At 46.0% G+C, this 13,626-nt stretch overlaps 1 protein-coding gene across 12 annotated transcripts in view; it reads left to right on the top strand.

Annotated features, from left to right (window-relative positions):
• Positions 1-13,626, top strand: part of pknox1.1 (pbx/knotted 1 homeobox 1.1) — a 55,325-nt gene that overhangs the window by 18,647 nt on the left and 23,052 nt on the right. For 9 of the 12 annotated variants that reach the window (XM_061793350.1, XM_061793357.1, XM_061793359.1 and 6 more), the window contains one exon: positions 7,218-7,348. In XM_061793350.1, coding sequence (XP_061649334.1) covers positions 7,218-7,348 — 131 coding nt within the window. The remainder of the gene's footprint in view (positions 1-7,217; positions 7,349-13,626) is intronic. The other 3 variants (XM_061793358.1, XM_061793360.1, XM_061793353.1) reach the window with 1 other exon arrangement.

The raw sequence follows: 13,626 nt of genomic DNA, 5'->3' as shown, positions 1-13,626 counted from the left end.
TTTTTTTCCCCTTCTCATTTTGTCTCTCAGAGGTGAGGTATACCTCATCTTTTTAAGTGGGAGAACCTACAAAATTGGTGGCTGACTAAATACTTTCCCCCCCCACTGTATATGGTCACCTATTATTATTATTATTATTATTATTATTACATAAACACAACAAATTGATGGAAAGCTAGTTTTAAAATCAGAAGTCACGAAAAAATTGTTGAACTATTATTTAGTTTATTTTAAAAGGGGGATTGCTAACAAAAAAATGTAGTAGTTCAGCAGTATTAAAAGGGATCCATTTTAACTCAACTTTATTTATAGAGCACTTTGCATTGCATCCAGAAAGTATTCAGTGCTTCACTTTTTTTCACAATTTGTTATGTTACGGACTCCTGGCTGTATTAGCTCAAAAGGGTGCTTCTACTAAATACTGAGCAAAGGGTCTGAATACTTATTTATGGCTGTGTGATATTTCAGTTTTTCTTTAATAAATCTGCAAAAATGTCAATTCTGTTTTTTTTCTGTCAATATGGGTGTGGTGGGGGCTGTGGGGCGCGCTGGGTGGGGTGGTATTGGGCGTGGGGGGGCGGTGGTCTGATGCCCGTGCCCCTCTTAGGGACTGGTCGGGATACTTCGGTTGGGCTGGGGACCGTCCTGGCGAGTGGTGGCGTCCCCCTTGGTCGGGTCCCCCCCGCTGGACGGGCTCGCCGGCTTGGCCCCCCCCCTTCCTCAATGTGCTGGCTCAGCAACTCTGTACACCAGTTGTCTAACATGCATGTGATATGGTGTTCATTCACTAATAAGTTCGATGGTCACGCTAACGGGTTTAATTGCTTGTGCTGGGACCATTAACAACAACAGACAGGCAGGCATACAGATGCACCATTCTGCAAGTCCATGCAGCTGAACAGGACAGGTTAAAAAAAAGATGACAAAGGAGTGAGTTCAGGACAACTCTGTGAATGTCGTTGTGTGGCCCAGTCCGAGCCCAGACTTCCGATTGAACATCAGATCTGAAAATGGCTGTGTACTGATGCTCCCCATCCAACCTGATGGAGTTTGAGAGGTGCTGCAAAGAGGAATGGGCAAAAGTGCCCAAAGATAGGTGTGCCAAGTTTGTGTCATCATATTCAAAATACTTAACTGCCTTTACTGAAAGTACTGCCAAAGGTGCATTAACAAAGTACTGAGCAAAGGCTGTACTTATGTACATGTCGTCTTTTTTTTTTTTTTTTGCCCCCCAAAATTGTTGTTTTCATTTTTTCATGATTGGGTATTGTGTGTCGAATTTTGAGGAAAAAAATTCATTTTTGAATGAGACTGCCCACAAAGTGCTGTACAATTGTCCTCACTAGGTTCACAGGCGTGCTGGAGCCTATCCCAGCTAACTTTGGGTGAGAGGCGGGGTACACCCTGAACTGGTTGCCAGCCAATCGCAGGGCACATATAAACAGTCAGTCACATTCACACCTATGAGCAATTTAGTGTCTTCAATCAACCTACCAAGCATGTTTTTGGGATGTTGGATGGCACCGGAGTACCCGGAGAAAACCCATGCAGACATGGGGAGAACATGCACACTCCACACAGGCGAGGCCGGATTTGACCCCAGGCCCTCAGAACTGTGAGCCAGATGTGCAAACCAGCCTCACCGTGTCGCCCTCTACAATTAAAATAAAACATGTAAAAACAGTTAAACATAGGGCAAATTAAAACAACAAATAGCACCGTTAAAAACAATAGAAAACACCTAAACAGTGCAGAGTCTCATGCTGAGAAAGAAAGCCAAAGAATAAAAATGGGTTTTAAGACAAATTTAAAAAATTTAGAGTGAGGTTCTTCCACAGAGATGGACCGGCAACGGAAAAAGTTCTATCCCCTCTGAGCCTCCATTTAGTCCGTGGCACCGCAAGGAGCATCTGCTCGGCTGACCTGAGGCAACATCAGGACTGTCGGGGTGCAGCAGGTCAGAGAGATAAGGTGGGGCGAGACCATTTAAAGATTCAAAAGCAAATTAAACAATCTCCGAATGGACTCTAAAATGCACAGGAAGCCAGTGAAGGGAGGTCAGAATTGGGGCTAAGTACTCCCTCCTAAGTGCTCTGGTTAGGAGTCGAACAGCAGTGTTCTGAGCCAACTGGAGTCGTCTGAGGCAAGACTGCCTGACTCCAAAATACAGTGCATTGCAGTAATCCAGCCGAGACGTAACGAAGGCATGAATTACTGTTTCAAAGTGCTGTTGTGAAAGACGTCTTTCCTTTAGCCAGCGGCCTAAGATGAAAAAAGCTGGCCTTGACAACCGCACCAATTTGCCTTTCCAGTTTAAAATCACTGTCCAGATTAAAACTCCAGTTCGAGACTTGGCTTTTTAAAGTGGCCCAAGTCGACGGGCGGATTTACTAGGGCCACTGGGACAAAAACACAATAACTTCTGTTTTCTTTTAGTTAAAATGCAAAAAGTTAAATGCCATCCAGGCTTGAATGTCCTCAAGAAAGAACAAAAGGGGCTTTAAGTAAAAGGCATCCTTTTTCTTTAGCGAGACATAGATCTGATTGTCATCTGCATAACAATGAAAAAAATCCCATGCTTTCTCAGGATGGAACCCAGTTGTCGGAAATATAAAGAAAACAGCAGGGGCGTAGAACCTTGGGGAACCCCAAAGGACAGTGGGGCAGTGTGGTACGCCGAGCAACCAAGGCTTGTATACAAAGTTCTGCCTTTCAGATAGAATCGAAACCACTCAAGAGCACTACCACTAATGCCCACCAGGTGCTGCAAACGAGCCAGAAAGATAGTGGTTCACAGTATCAAATGCTGCAGCCGGGTCCAGCATCACAAAACAAACATAATCCCCGAGTTATTAGCCAGAAGGATGTCATTAAAAACTTTAAAAGGCTTAATCAGTGCTATGCAGCATCTTAAAACCTGATTGGAAGTCCTCCATAACATTGTTCATTTTTGTCCTTTCTCCACTTGCGTTCAACTTTGCGGCACTCCAGTTTAGCCGTGCGAGTTCTATCATTAAACCAAGGTTCGGGTATAATTTTGGACTGCAGAGTTTTTAATAGGGCTGCAGAGTCCTGTACGGTTCGGCAGCATGACTGAAACCAGGAGCTTAGTTCCTCTGTGTCTGTAGAGGGGACACAAAGCTGGTCAAAAGGCTGAGAGAAACAAACAGCAGTGAGAGGGTTAAAAATTTGATGGCTCCGCTCAGGAGCGGCAGATTTAACTGCGGCACAGGAGAATGTGATTTTGAACAGTACAGTCATATGATCAGAAATCACATCCAAAACTTTCAAATTTGACACAGGAAGACCATAAGCGAGGACACGGTTTAGTGTATGTCCTTGTTCATGTGTCGGACCAGTCATATACTGCACTAAATTACAACCCCAATTTCAATTAAGTTGTGATGTTGTGTTAAACATAAATAAAAACAGAATACAATGATTTGTAAATCATGTTTGACCTATATTTAATTGAACACACTACAAAGACAAGATATGTAATGTTCAAACTGATCAACTTTATTGTTTTTATCAAATAATCATTAACTTAGAATTTTATGGCTGCAACATGTTCCAAAAAAGCTGGGATAGGGTCATGTTTACCACTGTGTTTACCAACTTTTCTTTTAACAACATTCAATAAACGTTTGGGAACTGAGGACACTAATTGTTGAAGCTTTGTAGGTGGAATTCTTTCCCATTCTTGCTCGATGTACAGCTTCAGCTGTTCAACAGTCCGGGGTCTCCGTTGTCGTATTTTACGCTTCATAATGGGAACACATTTTCAATGGGAGACAGGTCTGGACTGCAGGCAGGCCAGTCTAGTACCCGCACTCTTTTACGATGAAGCCACCCTGTTGTAACACGTGCAGAATGTGGTTTGGCATTGTCTTGCTGAAATAAGCAGGGGCGTCCATGAAAAAGACGTTGCTTGGATGGCAGCATATCTTTTTCCAAAACCTGTATGTACCTTTCAGCATTAATGGTGCCTTCACAGATGTGTAAGTTACCCATGCCATGGGCACTAACAGTACCATATCATCACAGATGCTGGCTTTTGAACTTTGTGTCCATAACAGTCCGGATGGTTCTTTTCCTCTTTGGCCTGGAGGACACGACGTCCACAAATTCCAAAAACAATTTGAAATGTGGACTCGTCGGACCACAGAACACTTTTCCACTTTGCATCAGTCCATCTTAGATGAGCTCGGGCCCAGAGCGTTTCTGGGTGTTGTTGATAAATGACTTTTGCTTTGCATAGTAGAGTTTCAAGTTGCACTTACGGATGTCACGCCGAGCTGTATTTACTGACATTGGTTTTCTGAAGTGTTCCTGAGCCCGTGTGGTGATATCCTTTACACATTGATGTCAGTTTTTGACACAGTGCCGCCGTAGGGATCGAATGTCAGCGGCATTCAATGTCGGTTTTCGGCCTTGCCGCTGACATGCAGTGATTTCTCCAGATTTTCTGAACCTTTTGATGATGATATGGACCGTAGATGATGAAATCCCTCAATTCCTTGCAATTGTACGTTGAGGAACATTGTCCTTTAACTGTTCGACTATTTTCTCACGCACTTGTTCACAAAGAGGTGAACCTCGCCCCATTTTTGCTTGTGAATGACTGAGCAATTCAGGGAAGTTCCTTTTATACTCAATCATGGCACCCACCTGTTCCCAATGAGCCTGTTCACCTGTGGGATGTTCCAGACAGGTGTTTGATGAGCATTCCTCAACTTTCTCAGTCTTTTTTGCCACCGGTCTCAGCTTTTTTGGAACGTGTTGCGGCCATAAGATTCTAAGTTAATGATTATTTGCTAAAAACAATAAAGTTTATCAGTTTGAACATTAAATGTCTTTGTCGTGTATTCAATTAAATATAGGTTGTACATGATTTGCAAATCGTTGTATTCTGTTTTCATTTGTTTAACACAACGTCCCAACTTCATTGGAATTGGGGTTGTATAAGGGTTAAAAAAGTCCTGCAATGTTTTTTTCAGGATAGCATACATATGAATATTAAAATCCCCAATGAAATGGACATGATCATCATCATGAACATCATACTTAGGCATGATTTCAGCAAGGAAATTAGAAAACTCATGTAAAAGTCCTTATTGTATTTGGAAATGACTGTGCACAGGGACAGAGTGACCCACCTTCAATAAATTTGCTTCAAAGCTGGAGAATGATGATTGGACAGTGCACTGTTTACATTTAAAACCGTTTTAAAAACAGTCCTCGTTCCCCCTCCGTGGCCCAAAGTTCTCAGGGAGTTAAAAAAGGAGCAATCAGGGGGTAACATTTGAAGCAAAGTACTGCACTCACCAGCACCAATCCAAGTCTCTGTCAAACAGAGGCAATCCAGGCCATAGGATACAAAGAAATCCCTCAGGATAAAAGTTTTGCTTGCGAGTGATCGGGCGTTCATCAACATGATCACGGGAGTTGGGGCCCTCAGCGGATCGGCTTGCTCGAGGAAGCACTCTCACATGCTGGAGTTCAACCCCTCGTCGAAGAAGTTGCGGGGGGGCACGGGCAGCGAGGCTGGCGGAGCTCTGCGGGCAAGCCTTGACTGGTACCAGGCAGGAATGGACAGGATTCAGGAAGTGCCATGGTTGACTAAATTCATTTCAAGTCCAGAAACTGGACGAAGAGTGTTTTTTTCTTTGTTTGTTTGTTTTCCTTGTCCTGTTTGACTGTTCGGTCAAGCAGAATGGAGGATCTGTATCCCTTTTATGCCGTGTCACAGTGGAGTTTTTAAGCTGCCGCTGTGGTTTCTTATTATTATAATTGATGTTTATTGAGAATCAGAGTCGATCAGTCGAACAGAACAAAGTTTCTCGAGGAGAGAGAGAACCGAACACAAAACAGGATGAGAGAAGTAAACCATTACATATCTACAACAATTAAACATGAGATATGAGTGTTGTATGGGGCTGTAGTGGAACACCCTGTGAGGGAAGGACAGGACAAGATAGACGAAGAGCACTTCAATCACCATTTCAGCATCACCAGCTGACCGTGACGACGGAGACCCTGCCAGAAGCGGAGGCGATGTTTTCTCTCCACCGTGCTTGAACGGACCCAAATCTCCGACAATGTATCGAAGATTCAATAAAAATCGGCGATCATACACCAGCAGACTTGATCTGTGTAGTGCCAAGGGTCAAAAACAGTAAAAACATCAACCAAAGTAGAAGCAACAGGCGGGTAGCCACACACACGATTGCCGAGCCCATCCGTGCCGAGGAAGGGATGGTAGTGATTATGCAATTATTGTATTTTAGCAAGCGACATGAAGTCAACACACATGATTTACTTTTGCGGGTCTCATAAAATGATGTGATGGGCCGGATCTGTGTTTGACACCTGTGGTATAAAGTACAACATTTCCATATTCTCCTTTTAAATCAACATCAACAATATGTAACTTTTAAAGTCAACCCCCCAACCCCCCCAAAAAAAAGAACAAAAATAAATGTCTTGTAAATTCGTTAACAAGCTGGACATGAGGCTCTCAAAATCCCGCCTCCCCAGTCAATCAAATAAGTGCTGTCTTTCATGGCTGTAAGTGGCAAAAGAATTTCCATCGATGGAGATTGCACACTGTCTCACGGACTGCAGAGAAGCAGCCTCTGAGCGAGCATAATGGCTATATGATATACTGGTCAAATGGGTTCAGGTTAAAAGGAAGGAGGAATTGGCAATTCCGTGGAATGGCCACTGCATGGAATAAGGGCGCTTGGTGTTTATATAGTGAGGGAGAGCCTCATGCTAGAAAGTATATGCCCAAACCTCTTGATCTAACAAGGATCATTTTTAGCCCCGCTGACAAAATCAGGACATTTCGGTGAAAGAGTTTTAAGCCATAGCTCAACAATTCATGACTACATTGTTATCAGATGTACATTTAAATAACTGAAAATAAAAGCTGAACTGTTGATCTCTTGTCCAATATTCATCTTTTTTATGTCAAAGCCAAATGTTTTTTGAAGGGGAATCCAGATTGTGTCACCCTGAATATTCCTAAATTCCATAGTGAAGTAAGGCTCTGTTTGTGACTTTGCCCTCTGGTTCCCCTTGGTCCCTTGGTTCTTCACATGTTCATGATGCTGTATCGCAACGTTTTTTTCCACATCGTCTGTCAGTGTCTGTACCACTCTGTTGCTGTCTTTTTGCAGTGTTGTAAATGGTTGTGCTGTATTTATTTTTAGCAGATGCAAGGTGTAGCCAAGATAGAGAGGGATTCAGAAGAGAAGTTTGAGGGGATGTTAGCGGAGGCGCCCAGCCCGACACTCACAGAACCACAGACGCCAATGGACGTGGACAAAGCCTCCATATATCGGTACAACCAAGTCTCTGTGTCCATTTTTATTATTGTGTGTGTGTGTGTGTGTGTTTGGGGGGGGGGGGGGGGGGGTGTTTGCCCCTTTCCCGATTTTATCAAACTTTCATGTTTCAGATCAACAAGCCATTTTTAATATCAAATATGTAAAAAAAAAAAAAAAATTGGTTTTTGACTTTATTAAAGGTTAAACAAAAAAAACTATTAATTGCCCCTTGAACCTTATATTGGCAGCAACAACTGAAATCAATCTGTTTGCTATAATTGGTGATTAGTTTTCTGCATGGGTGTGGAAGATTTTTGGCTCATTCATTTGTGCAGAAATGTTTTAACTCACTCATATTGGAGGGTTTTTGAGCATGAACTGCCCATTTAAGGTCATATACAGTAGCATCTCAGTGTGATTTAAGTCCAGACTTTGACTTGGCCACGACAAGTTCTGAGTTTGTGCGATGTTGAATAGTTTTGGTCCTGAAGCCAGTCATTTGATCGAGTTTGGTATTAAGGGTGTCCTGTTATGTTTAAGTTCAGTCATCAGTCGTATTTAAAAATAAATAAATAAATAATCAAATCAAATAATAATTCCTTCCCATGGGCTCACCACCTGTGGGAGGAGCCATAGGGGTCCAGTGCAGTGCGAGCAGATCAGTGGCCGAAGGCAGGGACCTTGGCGATCCGATCCCCGGCTACAGAAGGGACGTGGAATGTCACCTCTCTGGCAGGGAAGGTGCCCAAGCTGGTGTGTGAGGTCGAGAAGTTCCGACTAGATATAGTCGGACTCTCCTCCACACACAGCTTGGGCTCTGGTACCAGTCCTCTCGAGAGGGGTTGGACTCTCTTCCACTCGTTGGGGTTCACCCCGGTGGACGAGAGGGTAGCCTCCCTCCGCCTTCGTGTGGGGGGACTGGTCCTGACTGTTGTTTGCGCCTATGCAACAAACAGCAGTTCAGAGTACCCACCCTTTTTGGAGTCCTTGGAGGGGGTGCTGGAGAGTGCTCCCACTCGGGACTCCATCATTCTGTTCGGGGACTTCAATGTTCACGTGGGCAATGACAGTGAGACCTGGAAGGCCGTGATTGGGACGAACGGCCCCCCCGATCAGAACCCGAGCGGTGTTCTGTTATTGAACTTCTGTGTTCATCACGGATTGTCCATAACAAACACCATGTTAAACCATAAGGGTGTCCACACATGCACTTGGCACCAGGACACCCTAGGTCGCAGTTCGATGATTGACTTTGAGGTCGGGTCATTCGACTTGCGGCCGCATGTCTTGGACACTCGGGTGAAGAGAGGGCGGAGCTGTCAACTGATCACCACCTGGTGGTGAATTGGCTCCGATGGTGGGGGAAGATGCCGGTCCGACGTGGCAGGCTCAAATGTATTGTCTGACAGAATACCCTGTCAGAAGGAGTTTCAACTCCCACCTCCGACAGAACTTTGCTCATGTTCCGAGGGAGGCGGGGGAGTCAGAGTGTACCTTGTTCCGCGCCTCCATTGCTGATGCGGCCGACTGGAGCTGTGACCGTAAGGTGGTCGGTGCCTGTCGTGGCGGCAATCCCCGAACCCGTTGGTGACACCAACGGTGAGGTTATGCAGTAAAGCTGAAGATGGAGTTCTATCGGGCCTTTTTGGCCTGTGGGACAACAGAGGCAGCTGATGGGTACCGGCTGGCCAAGCGGAATGCAGCTTTGATGGTCGCTGAAGCAAAAACTCGGGTATGGGAGTAGTTCTGTGAGGCCGTGGAGAAAGACTTCCGGACTGCGTCGAGGAAATTCTGGTCCCCATCCGGCGTCTCAGGAGGGGGAAGCAGTGCACCATCAACACTGTGTATAGTGGGGATGAGGCGCTGCTGACCTCGACTCGAGACGTTGTGAGCCGGTGGGAGAATACTTCGAAGACCTCCTCAAATCCACCGACACGCCTTCCCATGAGGAAGCAGAGTCTGGGTTTTCTGAGGCAGGCTCTCCTATCTCTGGGGTTGAGGTCACCGAGGTGGTTAAAAAGCTCCTCGGTGGCAAAGCCCCAGGGGTGGATGAGATTCGCCCAGAGTTCCAGAGTTCCTAAAGGCTCTGGATGTTGTGGGGATGTCCTGGTTGACACGCCTCTGCAACATCCCGTGGACATCGGAGACAGTGCCTCTGGATTGGCAGACTGGGGTGGTGGGCCCCCTTTTTAAGAAGAAGAGGGTGTGTTCCAACTACAGGGGGATCACACTCCTCAGCCTCCCTGGTAAGGTCTATTCATGGGTGCTGGAGAGGAGGGTCCGTCGGGAAGTCGAATCTCAGATTCAGGAGGACCAGTGTGGTTTTCGTCCTGGCCGTGGAACAGTAGACCAGCTCTCTACACCCTCGGCAGGGTCCTTGAGGGTGCATGGGAGTTCGCCCAACCAGTCTACATGTGCTTTGTGGACTTGGAGAAGGCGTTCGACCGTGTCCCTCGCGGGGTCCTATGAGGGGTGCTTCGGGAGTATGGGGTACCGAACCCCATGATACGGGCTGTTCGGTCGCTGTACGACCGGAGTCAGAGTTTGGTCCGAATATCCGGCAGTAAGTCGGACTCTTTTCCGGTGAGGGTTGGACTCCGCCAAGGCTGCCCTTTGTCACCGATTCTGTTCATAACTTTTATGGATACAATTTCTAGGCGCAGCCGAAGCATAGAGGCGGTCTCGTTTGGTGGCCTCAGTATTGTATCTCTGCTTTTTCCAGATAATGTGGTTCTGTTGGCTTCATCAAGCCGTGATCTATAACTCTCACTGGGGTGGTTTGCAGCCGGGTGTGAAGCGGCTGGGATGAGAATCGGCACTTCCAAATCTGAGACCATGGTCCTCAGTCGGAAAAGGGTGGCGTGCCCTCTCCAGGTCGGAGATGAGATCCTGCCCCAAGTAGAGGAGTTCAAGTATCTTGGGGTCTTGTTCACGAGTGAGGGAAGAATGGAACGGGAGATCGACAGGCGGATCGGTGCAGCGTCTGCAGTGATGCAGACTTAGTATCGGTCCGTTGTAGTAAAGAAGGAGCTAAGCCGATTTACCGATCAATCTACGTTCCTACCCTCATCTATGGTGACAAGCTGTGGGTCATGACCGAAAGAACAAGATCCCGGATACAAGCGCCCGAAATGGGTTTCCACCGCAGGGTGTCCGGGCTCTCCCTTAGAGATAGGGTGAGAAGCTCGGTCATCCGGGAGGATCTCAGAACAGAGCCGCTGCTCCTCCACATCGAGAGGAGCCAGATGAGGTGGCTGGGGCATGTGGTTCGGATGCCTCCCGGACGCCTCCCTGGTGAGGTGTTCTGGACAGGTTCCACTGGGAGGAGACCCCGGGGATGACACAGGACACACTGGAGAGACTATGTCTTTCGGCTTGCCTGGGAACGCCTCGGGATCCCCCCTGAAGAGCTGGAAGAAGTGGCTGGGGAGAGGGAAGTCTGGACATCCCTGCTAAAGCTACTGCCCCCGCGACCCGACCTCAGATAAGTGGTAGAAAATGAATGTATAATAATAATTCACATTCTGCCTGGGTATGTAAACTTAGGAGCACATTTGTACATATACAGTGGGTACAGAAAGTATTCAGACCCCCTTAAAATATTGTTATATTGCAGGCATTTTCTGAAATCATTTAAGTTAATTTTTCCCCCTCAATGTACACACAGCACCCCATATTGACAGAAAAAAACGGAATTGTTGAAATTTTTGCAGATTTATTAAAAGGAAAAACTGAAATATCACACAGCCATAAGTATTCAGCTACTTTGCTCAGTATTTAGTAGAAGCACCATTTTACAGCCAGGAGTCTTTTTGGAAATGATGCAACAAGTTTTTCACACCTGGATTTGGGGATTCCTCCTTGCAGATCCTCTCCATTTCTGTCAGGTTGGATTGTGAACGTTGGTGGGCAGCCATTTTCAGGTCTTTCCAGAGATGCTCAATTGGGTTTAAGTCAGGGCTCTGGCTGGGCCATTCAAGAGCAGTCACAGAGTTGTCCTGAAGCCACTCCGTCGTTATTTTAGCTGTGTACTTTGTCATTGTCTTTTTTTGAAGGTGAACCTTCGCCCCAGTCTGAGGTTCTGAGCACTCTGGAGAAGGTTTTCATCCAGGATATCCCTGTACTTGGCCGCATTCATCTTTTCTTCGATTGCAACCAGTCTCCCTGTCACGGCAGCTGAAAAACACCCCCACAGCATGGCATGATGCTGCCACCACCATGCTTCACTGCTGGGACTGTATTGGACAGGTGATGAGCAGTGTCTGGTTTTCTCCGCACATGCCACTTGGAATTAAGGCCAAGAATTTCTATCTCGGTCTCATCAGACCAGAGAATCTTACTTTTCACCATCTTGGAGTCCTTCAGGTGTTTTTTTTAGCGAACTCCAAGCGGGCTTCCGTGTGTCTTGCACTGAGAAGAGGCTTCCGTCGAGCCACTCTGCCATAAGGCCCCGACTGGTGGAGGGCTGCAGTGATGGTTGACTTTCTAGAACTTTCGCCAATCTCCCGACTGCATCTCTGGAGCTCAGCCACAGTGATCTTTGGGTTCTTCTTGACCTCTCTCACCAAGGCTCTTCTCCCCCAATTGCTCAGTATGGCTAGCCAGCTCTAGGAAGGGTTCTGATCGTCCCAAACGTCTTCCATTTCAGGATTATGGAGGCCACTGTGCTCTTAGGAACCTTAAGTGCAGCAGAAATTCTGTTGGAACCTTGGCCAGATCTGTGCCTTGCCACAATTCTGTCTCTGAGCTCTTCAGGCAGTTCCTTTGACCACATGATTCTCATTTTCTATGACATGCACTGTGAGCTGTAAGGTCTTATAGCTTTCCTAATCAAGTCCAATCAGTATAATAAAACACAGCTGGACTCCAATGAAGGTGTAGAAGCATCTTAAGGATAATCAGAAGAATTGGACAACACCCGAGTTAAATATGAGTGTCACAGCGATGTGTGTACATTAATGAGGAAAAAAATGAACTTAAATGATTTTAACAAATGGCTGCAATATAACAAAGAGTGAAAAATTTAAGGGGGTCTGAAAACTTTCCGTACCCACTGTACTTAAATAGAGATGATTCTGATTTAGGTATTGTTTGCCACCAGAGGCGTGGCAGTGGGTCCTTCAGCGCCTTCTCTGCTGGCCTAACCTTTACCAAAAGCACTGACCTGCATTTACAACCTACTTCAAATTCTATTAATTGATTTTCAAGCGTCTCGTATTCATTTCATAGCGTGTGCTGAGCCGCCTCCAATTGTTTAAGGACCACAAGTGATGAGCAAGTGATGTGTGAAAGGCCCCACGTCAAAGCGCGACGACGACTACAATGGGGGTGCGGCCATCCCATATTTGGAAGTGGTGACGTAACAGCCAAGGAGGAGGTCGGGAGGCTTTCCCCACTGAGTGGACCACAACTCGGCAATATGTATTTGTCATTATTGGAAAAGAAAGCCCTAACTTGGCTCATTTTAAGGAGGGTGAGGTGATGCAGCAGAAAAAAAATAAGGGAATGGGAATATCCCATACTAATTTCACGGCACCACGGAGTTAAACCCGTTCATGTGCTTTCTAGTTCCAGGTAGAGTACTTTGATGTGTATTTTAGGCTGAGCTTGAGAAGGAGTTTGAACGCCTCCCGCAGAGACGTCTCGATAGTGGGACGCTGCAATTATTTTACCTTCCTCCATTTCCCCCTTGCTGTTTACAGTGCAAGTCTGCCAAAAATAGCACTCAGAAACCACTCCATCATCCCCACTCCCATTGGAGGAGCTTTTTGACGTTATTGCGTCAAAGCTCCAGAATAGAACATTTTTCAATCCGATGACGCAAGGTTGAGCATCAGACGCCCTTCTGCACTGACGTGACGCTCTTGAGTTATATCAAAATACGCTGACGCTTTGCCAAGTGCAGTGTGAAAGAGCCGTAAGGGTTAATTTTTGATGGTCCAAACATAATTCAGCTTCTGTGTGTTGCCATATGAATGTGCTCTTCCAAGGGCCTTCAAACTCAAGATTGCTGGCCGATGCCAAATACACACAATCGAAATGTCTGTTCTTTTAACAATCTGAACCAATCAGATTTCAGATTGAATAAACAGCGGTATCTCACGGGCCCCCAGCGACGTTGGAATGTTTCCGTTCTCTGAAATGTCCGATCAACGTGACAAACATGATGAAAATGAATTTTCATGGCTGACTTTTTATGGCAATCTGGACATTGTGACAGTAAGTTGGACAATGCTTGTTGCTGGATGGCATGCTTCAACCCGGTAAAGGATTTATTTGCCACTTCAGCAAC

The sequence above is a fragment of the Phyllopteryx taeniolatus genome, chromosome 12 (assembly GCF_024500385.1).
Source record: "Phyllopteryx taeniolatus isolate TA_2022b chromosome 12, UOR_Ptae_1.2, whole genome shotgun sequence".
Lineage (NCBI taxonomy): Eukaryota > Metazoa > Chordata > Actinopteri > Syngnathiformes > Syngnathidae > Phyllopteryx > Phyllopteryx taeniolatus.
The sequence above is the reverse complement of the archived record's forward strand: the minus strand, read 5'-3'. Positions and strand labels throughout refer to the sequence as shown.